The 15766-nt window shown below is 45.4% G+C and overlaps 3 protein-coding genes across 4 annotated transcripts; 1 reads left to right on the top strand and 2 right to left on the bottom strand.

Annotated features, from left to right (window-relative positions):
* Positions 1-360: 360 nt before the first annotated feature.
* ndufs1 (NADH:ubiquinone oxidoreductase core subunit S1) lies at positions 361-5937 on the bottom strand. Of its 2 annotated transcripts, XM_040175759.2 has the most exons (19): positions 5646-5937; positions 4555-4631; positions 4367-4458; positions 4031-4138; positions 3781-3857; positions 3621-3702; positions 3372-3502; positions 3051-3236; positions 2829-2963; positions 2622-2736; positions 2383-2528; positions 2161-2289; positions 1937-2066; positions 1628-1788; positions 1353-1507; positions 1088-1263; positions 869-1003; positions 708-780; positions 361-628 (listed from the first exon to the last, which is right to left on the bottom strand). In XM_040175759.2, exons 2-19 carry the CDS (start codon positions 4625-4627, stop codon positions 537-539), a joined length of 2196 nt encoding a protein of 731 aa, XP_040031693.2. In that variant the 5' UTR covers positions 4628-4631; positions 5646-5937; the 3' UTR covers positions 361-536. The 2 variants fall into 2 exon arrangements, with proteins under 2 accessions (XP_040031693.2, XP_077955963.1); XM_078099837.1 differs by having other exon boundaries at positions 869-1263.
* On the top strand, positions 5813-9162 carry unc50 (unc-50 homolog (C. elegans)). Its single transcript, XM_040175784.2, has 6 exons — positions 5813-6070; positions 6936-7207; positions 7291-7411; positions 7528-7667; positions 7787-7894; positions 8540-9162. Exons 1-6 carry the CDS (start codon positions 5958-5960, stop codon positions 8674-8676), a joined length of 891 nt encoding a protein of 296 aa, XP_040031718.1. The 5' UTR covers positions 5813-5957; the 3' UTR covers positions 8677-9162.
* Positions 9163-9857: 695 nt separating this feature from the next.
* On the bottom strand, positions 9858-14868 carry LOC120818894 (nucleoside hydrolase). Its single transcript, XM_040175772.2, has 9 exons — positions 12199-14868; positions 11814-11999; positions 11563-11742; positions 11081-11192; positions 10841-10977; positions 10679-10756; positions 10460-10576; positions 10188-10375; positions 9858-10058 (listed from the first exon to the last, which is right to left on the bottom strand). Exons 2-8 carry the CDS (start codon positions 11991-11993, stop codon positions 10223-10225), a joined length of 957 nt encoding a protein of 318 aa, XP_040031706.2. The 5' UTR covers positions 11994-11999; positions 12199-14868; the 3' UTR covers positions 9858-10058; positions 10188-10222.
* Positions 14869-15766: the final 898 nt, after the last annotated feature.

Raw genomic sequence — 15766 nt, 5'->3', positions numbered from 1 at the left:
ACTGTGTGCTCCGCAAGAAACACGGAGCAGAAGCAAACAGCTAGTCAATGTGGGAATTATTTACAGACCTCTGGATTCCGCAAAGGCCGCATTCAGAAGCCAGATTTGAGCATATTTTCCAAGAGTATCTGGCAAACGCTGCCTGGAAGATTTAGTAATAAATATGTTTTTTAAAGAATAAAATATGACGTTTTAATGTGCGGGACACTGTCCTGAAACACACGATTACACTAGAATGATGTCATACGGAAAAAATGTCTAACGACGACGTTCGTATTCCCGATGGACGGATAAAAGCCGTTATACGACGACCTGATGTGGAACCAAAAATACCGTAAACAAAGACCACTCAAACTCGGGTTAAAGACATTTGTAAGATTTTATTCATATTTCATACATTTCTATTTTTTTTAATACGCTTTGTTTCCACGACAAAGCTCGACGACTATGAATAGTGTAGAACAAGCATCCAGGACAACTTTAAATTAAGGAGCGACACGGAGTTCGTTGGAGAAGTGGGCATGTTTGAGCGGCGCTTAGCAGACCGACGGCTCGTCCACAGCGGCGGCGCCCTCCGTCACGGCTTTGACGCATTTGGCCATCGTCTGGGAGGCCCTGCTGATAGAGTCTGGGAGGGGGGAGGGAATTAGGGCGTCATCCACTTTTAAAAAAAAATTCTTGCATGCACCCTTTTTGTTAATGCTCACCCGTCATGTAGAAGTCCGCTGCCGTCAGCTGAGGCGGCACCAGAGGAGTGGCCACGAGGTCCTGCTTCACCAACTGCAAAACAAAACCGGACACGGATTAATCCCCCGCTCTCCCCCCCCCACACCGGGCCACTTATAGACGGCGTGACTTCCGCGCGCACCTGAGCGAGCTCGTTGGCCTGTTTGAAGTAGTTCGCCTCCTCCACGTCATCGTAGCGCACCAGGTTGGGAGACACCTCGGCCAGCCTGGATCGGACCTCCTCCAGGGAGTCGTAGGGCAGCGGCGCGCCCGCCAGCTGGACGACAAGCAGAGACATGACTTTAAAAAAAACAAAAAAAACCCCGCAACCCCTTCGGTTTGAAACTGGCGTCCTGCGTACTTCAGATAGGGCCCTGATGATCTTCCAGTCCTCTCTGGCCATCCCGGGAGGGGTGACCGCCACCCGCGTGTGCTGACTCCGGCCCTCTGTGTTGACGTACGTGCCGTTTTTCTCCGTGTACGCGGCGCCGGGGAGTACGATGTCCGCCATTGGCGCTCCTACATCGCCGTGGTGACCTGGAGGGGTTTAGAAATGATCCTTTGATGTAGTCGCACTCTCACGGTTCCCGCTGTGTGTGCGTGCGTGTGTGGGCGCGCGCGTGTACCCTGGTAGACGATGAAGCTGTCCTTGGGCAGGTCGGCTCTGGTGATGCAGCCGGCGTCGGCCCCCAGCAGGAACAGCACTTTGGGCGGGTTCGCCCTGATGGCGTCGACTCCGGCCTTGTAGCCCAGGTCCAACGCAGCCACCTGACTGGCCACTCTGCTCCCACACAGACACACAAAAGTATGAGCAGGTGCCTCACCAATAGCAGCGTGGCAACTTTTAAACCCAAAGTTTACACACAAACCGAGATGAAAACCCGTTGGCGTCTAGTTGTACCTGTGCAGGACATTGAGGACTTTCCACCCCTCCTCCACGCCGCTGCTGGTTCTGGCGTTCTGTGCAATGGTGGAGACGGTTCTCAGTATGGCGGCTCCGTCTTCTCTCTGCAAGGCGCTGCTACCGACGACCACTACCGGGCGCTTGGCTGCTGACAAGACCTGCAGGCGGGCCGGGGGGGGGGGGGGGAGAACGTTTTAGGTGAAAGCCGCCAGAAGAATAAAAAAGAAGAGAGAATCGTCCCAAATCGGAAATCAAAGCTCCCTCTGGAGGTGCTCCAAGTCGGAAGATGGCGTCCCAGCTCGTTACCTGGCAGAAGGGGTGCGTGCCGTCCGCCAGCTCCTTCAGCACCGAGGTCTCCTCTCCCAGGTGGTCGTAGACGAAACTCAGATCGACGTTGTGACCCACCATGGCGACGCGCAGCTCATTGTGAAGCCAACTGACACGAGGACGGAAAAAAAACAAAACAGCGGTTACTTGATTTACTCCAGAAAAAAAAAGCAAAAGAACTAAAACAACAACGGAGTTCACACCTCTTGCGGATGCGGGCGTTGAACAGCGGGGCTTCGTAGCGCGGGTTGGTTCCAACGAGCAGCAGCAGGTCGCAGTCCTCGATGCCGGCGATGCGGGAGTTCAGCAGGTAGTTGGAGCGCAGGTCGGTGCTGCGGGGGAGACGGAGAGAAAAGGAGTTGAAGGAGGACGGCGGGGAGCTCCGAAAGCAGAGTACTTCGTCGCTTCGTGCCACCGCGTCTCACCCCGCCCCCGACATGGGGAAGACCTCCTCGGTGCAGAGGTTTTCCGAGTCGAGTCTGTTGAGGAGGTCTTTGAGGGACACCAGAGCTTCGGCGTCCGCCATCCCCCCGACGATGGCCGCCACCTCGCTGCCCTGGACGCTCTGGAGCTGCGCAGACACCACAATGGGAAGCGTGAAGCACAAGGCATGGACCAGAGGAAATACACAGGAAGACTCAAAGGAGAAGACGACGACACTTACTGCTCCAGCGACACGAGAAAGAGCGTCCTCCCAGGTGCTCGGGGTCAGCTGACCTGAATCGTTCTTCACCATTGGTTGGGTCAACCTCTGCCTCTTCAAACCGTCGTAGGCAAACCTGAGAACACACGTTTGGGGGTCTAGTATTTATTTCACGGACAACGTTTTCCCGCGAGGGAGGAGGTAAAGCTTACGCGGTCTTCGTCTCACCTGGTCTTGTCAGAGATCCATTCTTCGTTGACGTCTTCGTGCAGCCTGGGCATCACTCTCATCACCTCCCCTCCTCTCGTGCTCACCAGGATGTTGCTGCCCACGGCATCCAGCACGTCGATCGACTCGGTTTTCCTGCGGAAATAGCACGAGGGGAAGTTAAAGAAACCCGTACGTCTGGACGCAATGAACATTACACGTAGGCGGTAGTAACGGTCCCACCTGGTCTCCCATGGTCGCGCGGTGAAGGCGTAGGGTTTGGAGGTGAGCGCTCCGACGGGACAGACGTCGATAACGTTGCCCGACAGCTCTGACATGAACATCTTCTCCACGTACGTACCGATCTGCAGGTTGTTCCCTCTTCCTGTTGTTCCCAGGTCTTCGACGCCTGCGATCTCACTGGCGAAACTGCGAGAAAAAACAAGAACACAGGAACGCATGGACGTGCTGTTAAAAGGCCTCACGCAATACGCAATTTAAAAAGGACAGTAGCAGCCATTGGAAACAGGAGGCTCCTCCTGGAGATGTTTCTGGCGCTCTTACCGGACGCAGCGTGTGCACTGGATGCAGCGGGTCATGATGGTTTTGATGAGCGGCCCGATGTTCTTGTCCTCCACCGCTCGCTTTCCCTCAGTGAAACGACTGCGGTCTGAACCAAACTGCATGGACTGATCCTGAGAAGGCAGGAGCGTCAACGCTTCAGAAAACAGTGGGAACGGTAGTTTGGTAGGTCTTAGAATGAAGGTTAAGTCCCGAGTATTCATTTAGACGTATTTTATAGTTTAGACCTACCTGTAGGTCACACTCTCCCCCCTGATCACAAATGGGGCAGTCCAGCGGGTGGTTGGCCAGCAGGAACTCCATCACTCCCTCTCTGATGACACACGCGTTCATCAAGCAAGTTGCAATTGTTTTCTTTGTTTTAATCATATGGAAATATTTTAGTTTGTACCTGGCCTTGCGTGTCTTCTCTGAGTTGGTGAGGATGTTCCAGCCCTTCATGACGGGCATGGCACAGGCGGCTACCGGCTGCGGAGTGTGCGCACAGATACACATCAGTACGACGGGAGTCACGCGAGAATTTACAGCTATACTCGTCTTGTCTGATGTTTAAAACTCAAAATGTAATTCAATTTAATACATTTTCGGCCAAATGGCTACCGAGTGTTCTGCCTGGTGACCAATCGGATGCAGTTGTTTACCTTTGGAGCTTTCTCGATCTCCACCAGACACATGCGGCAGTTTCCCGCCACTGAGAGGCGCTCGTGGTAGCAGAACCTGGGGATCTGGATTCCTGCCTTCTCGCAGGCCTGATGGGGAAAAGAACCACTGAAGATGAGGCAGGAAATTCTTACAGAAATCAAATTGAGTATACAAGAATTGGAAAATCACAAAGCAGGCTCGGGTCCACATTTAAAAAGGACAAAGATGGATCAGGACAAAACAGTCACCACTAAGTAGTGCCCGTTGGTAACTTCACATACCGACACACAAACTAGACGAAAGGACGACGTTTGCAGTAAAATCATTTGTCTTACCTGCAGCACAGTAGTTCCCGGCTCCACCTCCAGTGGTTTCCCGTCTATAAACACCTCCACCATGTTGCTGGCAGCACGCGCTGGAGTACGCACTGCAAGTAAGAATACAAAAAGGTCAAATGTATTTTTAGATTGAACAGTGAATGTTTTTTCTTTCTTTCTCATGAACACACAGAAATGAGTCTTACGGGTGTTTGGGGCAGCCAGGCTGCTCTTAGCAGCTCCGGCTAAAGCCCGGCCGACGTGTGGCAGCCGCAACATGACTCTGTGAGACAAAAACAAAAGCTGTTAACATATGAGCAAACTTTACTCTGATATTAGGAGTATTTTTATTGCAGATCAAATTTCTGTTGATGTACAACTGTGAAATGCTGCCTGTTTGTTTGTTTATAAGAAAGAAAACATGTGTGCCAGATTCTTGTGGTCATGCTGTCAAGTATACAATCCTAAAAAGGTTTGTCGGGGTTTGCCTGTACCCCTTTTTTCCTACAAGGCAAATTAAAGACTAAATGTCTGGGATCCAGTATACCTTTTCTGTTTCAACGAAATCTCTATATATTAATAAAGAGGTAAAATAAATGATGAAAATGAGCAGTATGCAAAATCAGAAGAGCAATACATGATAACGTTACATGTTCTTATGTAGCTGCAGGTTTACATAAAACATAAATATTTACTCTTAACGTTGTAGTGCAGTGCGTTTGGGTGTAGATACAAGCAGAAAGTTTTAACATTTTGTTGCATGTGGTGTTAAGATTCAATTAATTCTAGTCTTGAATTCTAAGAAAAAATACATTTTCATGCTCCAGTTTCCCAAATTAGAAATTGGGAGATTTAATTAATGTATTATTTTAAGATTAGAGTCTAAAACGTTACTTTAATGTTTGAGTGAAAAGACTGCCAGCTAACTAGATAGTTGTCATTGTCAACAACAACAAGCGATGCTGTCACTAAAACGTGGAGTTAACATGTTTTAGGAGACGAAAACCAGACATTTGGAAACATATTGCCATAAACACACGTCGGGCACTTTTATATACGATTTATCAGCTACGTGGAGAGGAGAAGAATCACGTAACATGGACCCCCGATGCAGAGCCGTTGCTTGCAGGCTAACCGCGTTAGCTAAGAGAACCACTCAAGGACACGGGCATTGCAATGTTGTAAGAGGGTTAGAGTGGACAAAAAGGTCAAACACATTCCCCTACTCTGGGTTTTGCAATTAAATAACAAATAGGCGTAAACGTTAATAAGCGCATGAAGGTATTATTATTCTTACCTTTCGCTATTTGGCCTTCTTGACCAGAACAGCGGCGATATCAGTTTTACTACCAGTCAAATAGCTATGGGAAATTAGCGGATGTAGCATAGAAGCCCACTTCCGTTTAGACTGCGGCGTGAAACCGTCGCAATAAAATGATTATATCATCACGTTCTAAACTAACCAGATCTTATACGTTTTTTTTTACCTTCGGTCATGTTTTTTTTAGTTAAAACCATGTAGAGTATTATATCACTGAAGGAGATCACCTTTTATTTTGTACTGAAGGAGATCCTCACTTTTCTTTACTACATTTCCCAGGATGCACCGATGGACACCGGAAGTATCTACGTGTTCATTTTCGCGACGGTTCAGGAAGCGTCAACAAACAGCTACATAAACGAGTTGGGGCTTTCTCCTGTTAAGGAGTGCAGCATAAACAGGTGAATATTATTCACAGTAAATACATCTAGCTGTTTAGCTAATTAAAGACTTACTACGGCGATTACCAAGTATTTTACAGATACGAATGATCAGGCCTTCCCAGCTTATTAAACTAGTTAACGTTAGCAGCAAGCTAACATTGACTATTAGCAAACACAACGTGAATATGTCGCTGCTTGTTGTGGGTACAATGCATACTGCGCAGTAACAGTGTGTTTGGTTTATTTAGAATAAGATGTACAATTATGACATTCAATGTAACTTTAATCATATATAGCACAGGGTAGCTATAGCATCCTCTGTTTCTGTGCAGTTTGAAAAACAACGTTCGAAGCTGTTATGTGATAATAGATTATTGTAAATCATTTATCAGGATACAAAACTGTATGTTTTTGTTAGCTCCCTGTTTAAAAGCATCATGTCAGCTCAGCAAGGGCGCACTACGCTCACTATTGGGTGAGTCCTGATTTGGTAAAGTCCCTCATAGCAGCATTATAAAAGCTATAAAAAGCTTTTCTTTTTTCTAGACACCTTTTTTTCTAAATCACCCGTGTAAAGCCGTACATACCCGAGAAATCAGATATGATACACTTTTAAGTGTAAAAACTCCCTGTAATCGCTTAAATATTATCTTGTCCTTAATGATATACATACATACTGTGGCTTCATAATTGTCTGTGTGACAATATCCATGGCAAACAAAAAACGCAGACTTCAGGTTCTAAAATGGAGCATTTTAACTCCAAAATGTTGATATAATAGAGTGGGGAATTGGTTTAGTTCTATTAGTTCATCTGCATTTCTTTCTTCTTTCCCTAATGTTCCACGGTTTTGCTTCTTTTCCCTTTTTCATGTGACTCTCAGCACCATGTTGCCGACCACCTCACCAAACAGCAACGGCGCCCTCGGTTCTGCCGACAACGCGCGTCACACGGCGGGCTTCAAGCGCTACAAGTACTTGAGACGGCTGCTCCATTTGGGACAGATGGACTTTGACTTTGCCGTGTGGCAAATGCTTTACTTGTTCACGTCCCCGCAGAGAGTCTACCGCAACTTTCACTACCGGAAACAGACCAAGGACCAGTGGGCCAGGGACGACCCAGCTTTCCTGGTCCTGCTCGGCATCTGGCTCTGCGGTGAGTGCGCAATCGGGGAAATGTTAGAACCGGCTGTTGTCACTGTGCTCTGGTGAGCAAGCGCTTCCTCTATTCCTCTGCAGTGTCGACAGTAGGATTTGGCCTGGTGCTGGACATGGGAGTCCTGGAGACTCTGAAGCTGCTGCTGTGGGTGGTCTTTGTTGACTGCATAGGAGTCGGACTTCTCATATCAACCCTCATGTGGTGAGTCGTGGGTTCGCCTGGTTGAGTAATCGCAGGTCATGTTTTTGTGTGTACGCCATTTGTGAAGCTTTCTCCTTTCTGCATTTGAAATAAGATTTATTTGGCCTTCTTTTCAGGGTTATCAGCAACAAGTACCTCTTGAAACAACCCAGCAGAAACTTCGATGTGGAGTGGGGCTACGCATTTGATGTTCACCTTAATGCCTTCTACCCTCTTCTAGTCATCCTGCATTTTCTGCAGCTCTTCTTCATTAACCGTGAGTAGCGTGACGCTTTTTGGCAGTTATTTCAATGTGTCTGAAATTACATCGGCCGATCCGAGGCATTAAATGGTCTTTAGTGCGTTTCAACTTACGGGTTGTTTTGTGTGTTTCAGATATTGTAGTAATAAACTCAGACTGGTTCGTGGGATGCTTTGTTGGGAACACTCTGTGGCTTATCGCCATTGGTTATTATCTCTACATCACGTTCTTAGGTTACAATGGTAAGTAGAATCATTTAATTTCCACTGAAATGAACCAATATTAGATGGTCCAGAAAGGGTCGGACTGTTCTCTCCTTTACAATAACCGATACTAAACAGACGTTTGCATTTATTACACACATCTATTCGCAGCTTAAATTAATTGGTCTATGAATAGACAGTCAATTAATTGTCTTCTTTTTTATTACTGATAAATAAACTCATTTTTCAAAAAGGACAGGCTGTACACCATTAATAAAAAAACAACAAAAAACCCCGCTTGAAGTTGAAGTTTGGATTTCCATTTATTTGACCTTTATCAGACTTTTTTTCATCTAAATTAATTGAGAAAGTAATTGGTAAAAACTGGATCAAAATAACATTCCAATTCCACCGTGTCTGTGTTTTACTGCCTTTCATCACCGAGATTACAGAGTTGAGATGTATTTCCTGCCAAAGCTTGTGGAAGGACATCAAACAGAGCCGTCATCCCTGTGGATGTTTGGGATGGGAGGGATTGGGCGTTTTATTGGGTGGAGTGGTTTTTTCCATGTAGGAGTAAAGCAGCCGCTGGTTGCCTACAAAGGAGTAGGAATGTGGTGTACTTTGTAATGTGACTTTATAGATGTGTCCGCTGATGTCTTCCTCGTGTGTTTCCATACGCAGCTCTACCTTTCCTGAAGAACACGGTGGTGCTGCTCTACCCGTTCGCTCTGCTCGTACTCGTTTATGTCCTCTCCGTCTCGCTGGGCTGGAACTTCACTAAGGGCCTCTGCTGGTTTTACAAGTTCAGAGTCCAGTAGGACCGCCCTGTCTCCGAGGTTGGACACTAGTCGGCTCCCAGGCCTCACGCTTTCCAGCTCCCCCCCCGCCCCCACCCTGTCAACATCTGGATGTGAAGGACTCTGGTGGACACCGCGTGAGCTGGGACGCCGAGCTGGTCGACTGCTGGTGGTCTCTGTTCATTTTCTGTTTGGCTCTCATGTTGAGCTCCGAAGTCAGTGAACAGTGATGTGTTTGGACTACAGTTTCAGAAACAGGAGATACAGCTTTTATTGTTGTTCTTTTTGTATGATTTGTAAATATTCCCGGCAGGTTGTAATATATCCACAGACGATTGTTTCTGAGGGGGAAACATTTGCTTTGTTTTCTTTGAGTTTTCCTAAAAAAAATAACCCTGTTTATTGAATAGACAAAAGGGGGAGGAACATGGGATGGACACTTTTTTTCCCCTTTGTTTTTTCTTAAAGTGTACATTCCAAAGGACTTCCAATAAAAGGTTTTACTAACTTGGTTTGACTCCGTTTTAGTTTTAGAAGATCAGAAGATGTCGATGCCTTTGGTTACATTACATTATATTACATTTACCTGACGCTTTTTTCCAACGCGATTTACAATAAGTGCATTCAACCATAGGGATACAAACGCAGAAGAGCAAGAAACAAAGTGCAATTTCATCAAATAAGCCAATTCACAATTTTCTATAGATAAGTGGCGTTACAAGTACAATTTAAGTGCTAGAATTTGTTAGTAAGTCGAGGTTGAGTCTGAAGAGGTGTGTCTTTAGTTTGTGGCGGAAGATGTGAAGGCGCTCTGCGGTCCTGGTGTCATCAGAGAGCTCGTTCCACCATTTCGGAGCAAGAACTCGACTAGAGTCGTGATCTAGTCGAGTGTGGATGGTTCATGTTCCAGACGCATGTGGTATGACATCATAGCTCAAACAAGCTTTTGTTATAAGCCATCATTAGATTTATATTGTGATGTCTTCATATTTATTATAAACACAACAACCAATTCCCTTTAAATACATATTTTTGCATATATTTTAAGGAAATCTTTAAAATACTGTAAACGCTACATGTACTATATTATTTATTTTTGATTTTGTGAAAGAAGCAGTAAACTACTTAGCAGGTAAATTCATTCATAGATAACCCTATAAACGGTCGAAGATTTCTTGAGGAATTCACAGCCACACAAAATATGGATGAATTAACGTCTTTATATTTGACAACATTCAAAAATCAATTACATTGTCAATAACGGATGGAAAAAACTCCTTTAAATGAGACAATGTAGCTCAACAGAACTCATTACAAACCCAGACAAAGAAGATACTTGACAGGAAATTTGGAATAAGTGATTTTTGTCAGCAGCAAAGACGCCCTCCGTTCAGAGTTTCTCCCTAATGTTGAAGAATGACAAATACAGAAGGTCAAATATTTCTAATGGACAAACAATCGATCCACTTCTAATCAATACAAAAGCAGGAATGTTTTCAGGAATATCAACTGTAAAAAAATCAAATCATCACCTCGGCGTGAGCCGTTTTCGAAGGAGCCGTCGGCATCATTTCAGTGCGTTCGTCAACAGCTGCTTGAACTTCTCCAAGTTGATGCTCTTCATGACGAAGACCTTGTGTTTCTTCTTCAGCAGGTCCATGTAGTCCAGCACCATCATGCCTCGGGTGTGCTTCCCTTCCAACTCCACCGTCACTGCCACCTGGACGGGGAGGAAGACAAGAAGATTCGTTGAGGCGTCTCTGGGACATTTCTGCTGAAACCGACAGAGCGGCGTCCTTCAAACCTCTTCGCTCTCCGTCACCAGCGCGTCGTCGACGGCCGCAGCCAGAGCGTAGGTGTCACAGGTGTTGAACCCGGGTCCCGACACCAGCTCCTTTTGATACCGCTCGGTCTGGACTATCTACGGGGGGACAACCGAGACAGGAGACACGCGAGTTACATTTTATCCTCTTTTTTTTTTTTTTACAGGTGTGTTTTGCGTGAATACAGGAGCCGGCCGTGCCATTCTGGTATGGTGGGAGATCCTCTCCATGAAACGGGCCTTGTCGGTGTCCTGGGCCAACCAGGTGTCGCAGAAAGACTGAGAGAGGGGGGAGGAGACAGGAAGTGAGTCTACAACACCAACGCTTTGTGCGATTGCTATCGAGTGGAGGAAGTTACAGACCCACGGCAGGCTGTTTTTGCAGCTGAACTCCCAGGTGGCGATGTGGGTGGGGCAGGTGAAGCGGTCCAGCACGATGTAGGCCGCCTCGGGGTCGGCCACGAAGTTGAACTCCCCGCACACCGTGGTGTTGCCCCTGGCTGCGCGCACACACAAGCACACACACACGGAACACATCTCCCATCATCATCCCGTATGGAGACAAAAACATATACGGTCGATCCGAACTCGCAGACGACCCACATTCCATGTTTCCTCCCATGATGTAGAGCGCCTTCAGGTTCTTGGGGAAGGAGGGGTTCAGCTGTGCAGCGAGGGCCAGGTTGGTGAGGGGCGCCGTAGCAACCAGGCTCACCTGCGTGCAGCAACAGGTGAGAAGGAAACATCAACTGCAGTTCCCCTTTTTTTTGAACATGCAGCATGCATGGATAGTTTGAATATAGATACAAAGGTTTGTGTCTGATTTCTCCTAAATACACCCCAAACGTTGCATTAGATAATGACCACTTCTGCATATTTAAACATTGACATTTAAAAATGTCAGAAAACTTGTTATGCTTGAAATGCAATAATTAATAAATACAAAAGAATCCCCTGCTTCATCATTTGTTTTTACTATTTTCACCTGTGGCTCCCCTTAAATAACCACACACTATATACACATTTAGTATATTATACAATTTTTGGGGGAAAACAGTCACATAGTCCCACCCTCTCCTCCCCACCTCTCCAGGATGCTGGTTGGCAATCTTAATTAAGGCCTGCGCAGCACTCCTCTTCTGCAGCAGCTCCAGGCCCGGAGCGTCAGGATCAGGGGCGTCGCCCAGCCCGTCCTTTCCGTGGAAATCTCCCGCGTGGCGTTGGATGCCTAGCAATGGGGCCGTACAGCCGCGGTACACCGGGATCTGAGGAGCGTCACAGGTTAAGCATGTGGCATTTGTTACATCATGCGCCTGTTGCACATCGCCTTCCTCACATCCAGGCGGTTGCAGGCTTTCAGCACGCGCAGCGTGTTCCTGCAGGCGTTGTCCAGCTTCGTGTTGCCGTGGCTGCAGGTGATCCCCAGGATCTCCACGTTGGGGGCGGCGAGGGCCATCATGATGGCCTGAGCGTCGTCCACCCCGGTGTCCACGTCGAGGATCAGCTTCTTCTTCATCTCGACCTGAAGGGAAGGAGGAAGGCGGGGGAGGACACATGAGTGGAAACGCCTTTTCTCTACTGTGTGGGCAAAACACCTTCATTACCTTCCTGGTAAAAAACGAAAACAATCTTTGCTCAATCCAGTTTTTAGCGATCAGTTGACAAACTGTGGTGAGAAACCACGTCAGTGCAGCGTTTGAAAGAAAAGAGAATTAACTTACCAGCTGCGAAAGGTTTCAGCAACAAGTTCGATCCTCTTCTAACGTCAGCCGAAGAGTGGAACTTCTCCCTGCTGCACCGTGTGTCTTATACAGGAAACAACAAAAGAGGGGAGGTTATGTAACACTGCATGCCATGATGTGGGACGGGCCAATGGGAGCATAGTTGAGGTCGGTTGTTGTTAACTCAAAGCAAGCAGGCCAGATCAAGCCGGAGGGAAGTAACTTAATCTGTTGAGTTTGTGTAACAGCGTTTAGTCTCCTCCTGCTACTAAAGAAAGGTTTTTTCGTTTTAGTCCACGTTTAATTGCTTATTGCGCTTTGATTACGTTATCGGGCGTCTCTGGTTCCGATCAATTTCTCAGAGGACACTCGAGGACACTTGAGTAGTGTCTCTAGTTTCAGACCCTAAAATGCAACCAGGCCACATTTTTTTCTTTTGCTCATTTTTTTAAGCATATCAAATTTCTGTATTTTTTAACAGCTCTGCAAAGCCACTCCCTTATTTGAGCAGAAAGAAAGAGAAATTCCTGTTTTGTGTGTGAAAACTATTTTTATTAAGACCAGCTGGGAGTTTACTTGGTGGATTCAAGATTAGCTTGCACACAATAAAAAAAAGCAACCCTGCCAAAGAATGCTTCGGCCATGTTGTTGACACACTGCTTTGTTCTGCTTTCATTCTGGTGAACCGACGTCGGGCCCTCATCATGTGACCGCGTCCGTCTACTTCTGTGAATCCATGCACATTTGCTTGAACTTCTCCAAGTCCACCTTCTTCATCACCACAGCCTTGTGTTTCTTCTTGAGCAGGTCCATGTAGTCCAGCACCATCATGCCTCGGGTGTATGTCCCCTCCAGCTCCACCGATACTGCGACCTGACACAGAGGCACGAGACCTTTTCCGTTTTAACCACCTGAGTGAGCCGCTTTCGCGTAACAAAGACGTCACAGCTGCAGACGCTCACCTCCTCGCTCTCCGTGATGAACGCGTCATCTGGCACGGCAGTACACTGGGATCTGAGGGGGAGGAGGGGGGACACTGTGCTCGTGAAAGGGATGCGTTGTCCCAATGCCAGCTCCCAACTGCTGATATGAAGCTCCCCCTAAACCGCCATCAACTCTCCCCCACGCCCTGTGTGCTGTAGTTTGGAAGCCCAAACTCACGTCCAGCCCGTCGAAGACTTTCAGGACCCGCAGCGTGTTGTGGAGGACGTTCTCCAGGGGCGTGTTGCCGTAGCAACAGGTGATCCCTAAGATTTCCACATCGTCCGCGATGGCCACCTTGAGGGCCTGAGCGTTGTCCACCCCGATGTCGGCGTCGATGATCAGCTTCTTCTTCATCCTACAGTGTGTCCAACAACAAGAAGAGGTTCATGCGTGCCACATTGCAGCTTTCAGCTTGTTGTTTTTAATATTCATGCGTCACTAGATGATAACATTTTGGTGCTATCAATTTTAGAATATTACACGTATGTTCAAGCTGTCCAGGTAACATTTGTGTTTATGTTTATTTCTGATTCCTCAATTTATCTTTCAAATAAACAAAACAAAGAGGTTACAAAGAGGTTTAAGGGATTCAAAACGTTTATTGAATCTTTTAAAGGAAATCGTTACTTTTATTTTATATTTCAAATTTCAAGCCGCAGATGAAAAGAAGCAGCGGTCAGTTTCTCTCTCTGCTGTGTCTGTTTTCTTGCCGACTATTCTTATTTTTGCCCTCAAGTGTCAATATCCTATTTGGCTGTTTCTTCTATTTTATTCCTTTGTAGCATTAGCATTTATTCGCTTTTTGTATTGACTTTATCCTCCAGATGCATTTCTATATTCATGTAAAGCACTTTGATGTGCCTCATTGATGAACAATGTTAAACCAATCTCCCCTTCCCTTCTAGACAAGTATGGCAATTGTATTTATTGCGCAATTTAAATGTTAAAATGTTAAAATATTACCTTTTTTGTTGAAATTATGGGCAAAAAAACATCATAAAAATAACATAAAATGCTCACCTGGTGAATGGAGCTCGACTGACGGGTACTGCTGTGTACTCTGGGAGCTGCTGACTGCTGTAGAGTCTAGAGCTGACTTTTAAAGGCTCGGAGGCATAGAGGTAACGAGGAAGAGGCCGCCGCATGAACGTCTGAAGAATATACACTGATAATAATAATCTGCCCAATCTACTTTTAAAAAATCGAGGCAACTATTTGCATTAATTTATTACATAAAACAAACAATGCTGGTTTTTGTATGAATTACTTATTTTTTTTTATGCAGCAAATAAAATTTTCAATTAAACTTGACTTAATTTATCAAGTTAAGTCACCGTAATTTTGTAATTAAAGATAACTTTAATTTGGAAAGTTAATTCAACTTAAATTTATTTGTAAAATTAAGTTGACTTTACTATCAAAAATAAATTGACTTAACTTAAAATTGTAGGTTAGATTTACTTAAAAATAAGGAAATTACATACAATAAATTGAGTAACTGATACAAAAAACAGCACTGCTTGTTCTACGTAATCCTTTTATGCAAAAAGTTGCCTCGATTTCTTTAAGTAAATCAAGCCTTACCTTTAGGTAAAAAATTATATTAGTTATGAAATAATCACAATCAACATTGCCCAATATTTGAATTTACACATTTTTAGGTATTGTACACATGACTAAATTGTGCTTCATGGTGGTGCTATTAAACAAGCCATGAAATTATGACGTTGTCACGATTTATTCTCTGCACATCTTGTGCTTCAGTCCAATCCAAAGACAATCCAATAAATGCTGCTGTGAAACAAAAGATTCAGAACACATCACTGACTTCCATCCCTAGACTTTACCTAGATGAGAACTGGGTAATACTCATAATATAACAGATATGAATATTAAAGACAACGATGTTTGGAAATGCAAGTTATCAAAACCCTAGGCCGTAAAACAGGCTCACACACATGATTATCATGTTTAAACAGTGTGTGACAGGAATGGACATTATGGTTAGCTTCAAATATTTTGCAAATGGTTCGCTTATGCAGACAACATGTTAACCCCACCAGCACAGCTAACATGTTTTCAAATAATAGTCCTTAAAATGTTTCAAACCTAATTTGGTCAGATATTGTAAATGAAATGTATTAGCAATTTAGAAATCAGAATATCGCAAAAAACAATTGTCTATACCTGACAAAACAACAAATAGTTTTAGGTAACTGTGCCTTTTAAAGTGCAGTGTTATTCTAACTACTGTGCAATTAAGATGAGAGAAAAACTCACCTAACTAAAATCTAAAACTACCTGCCAGTAAGGATGTCTGACTGAATTTTAGGCATTTAAGATGACCTTGAGATCATGGACCTTTGACGACATTTTTAGGTTTGCATCCTCCAGCTCCAACAGGATCATCTGGAATACCTCAAAGGTATATTTCAGTTTTTTAGTGTAGCTAAGTTCCATGGCATGCATAAGACCCATCAGGTAGGCACAAGCAGGTGCAACATCAGAAATACCAAACAGAACCTCTGCTCCCTCGATGGCTGTTCCTGTTGACTTGGCAAGACTTTCATCCCTGGCTTTGGAG

The sequence above is a fragment of the Gasterosteus aculeatus genome, chromosome 1, assembly GCF_964276395.1.
Source record: "Gasterosteus aculeatus chromosome 1, fGasAcu3.hap1.1, whole genome shotgun sequence".
In the NCBI taxonomy this organism is placed as follows: domain Eukaryota; kingdom Metazoa; phylum Chordata; class Actinopteri; order Perciformes; family Gasterosteidae; genus Gasterosteus; species Gasterosteus aculeatus.
Note: the sequence above shows the minus strand (reverse complement) of the source record. Positions and strands in the feature narration are given on the sequence as shown.

Bases quoted from the DNA above. Each gene is read 5' to 3' on its own strand.
- LOC120818894 (XM_040175772.2), bottom strand. From the start codon at position 11,993: ATGAAGAAGAAGCTGATCCTCGACGTGGACACCGGGGTGGACGACGCT. The intron at 11,743-11,813 runs GTGAGGAAGGCG...GACGCTCCTCAG, and splicing joins AAGCCTGCAACCGCCTGGAT to ATCCCGGTGTACCGCGGCTG. The intron at 10,757-10,840 runs GTCTGTAACTTC...CCCCTCTCTCAG, and splicing joins GCAAAAACAGCCTGCCGTGG to TCTTTCTGCGACACCTGGTT.
- ndufs1 (XM_078099837.1), bottom strand. From the start codon at position 4,627: ATGTTGCGGCTGCCACACGTCGGCCGGGCTTTAGCCGGAGCTGCTAAG. The intron at 1,508-1,627 runs GTACAACTAGAC...GTGTGGGAGCAG, and splicing joins GTCCTCAATGTCCTGCACAG to AGTGGCCAGTCAGGTGGCTG. The intron at 1,264-1,352 runs GTACACGCGCGC...AAACCCCTCCAG, and splicing joins CAGCTTCATCGTCTACCAGG to GTCACCACGGCGATGTAGGA.
- unc50 (XM_040175784.2), top strand. From the start codon at position 5,958: ATGGACACCGGAAGTATCTACGTGTTCATTTTCGCGACGGTTCAGGAA. The intron at 6,071-6,935 runs GTGAATATTATT...TGTGACTCTCAG, and splicing joins AAGGAGTGCAGCATAAACAG to CACCATGTTGCCGACCACCT. The intron at 7,895-8,539 runs GTAAGTAGAATC...TTCCATACGCAG, and splicing joins CACGTTCTTAGGTTACAATG to CTCTACCTTTCCTGAAGAAC.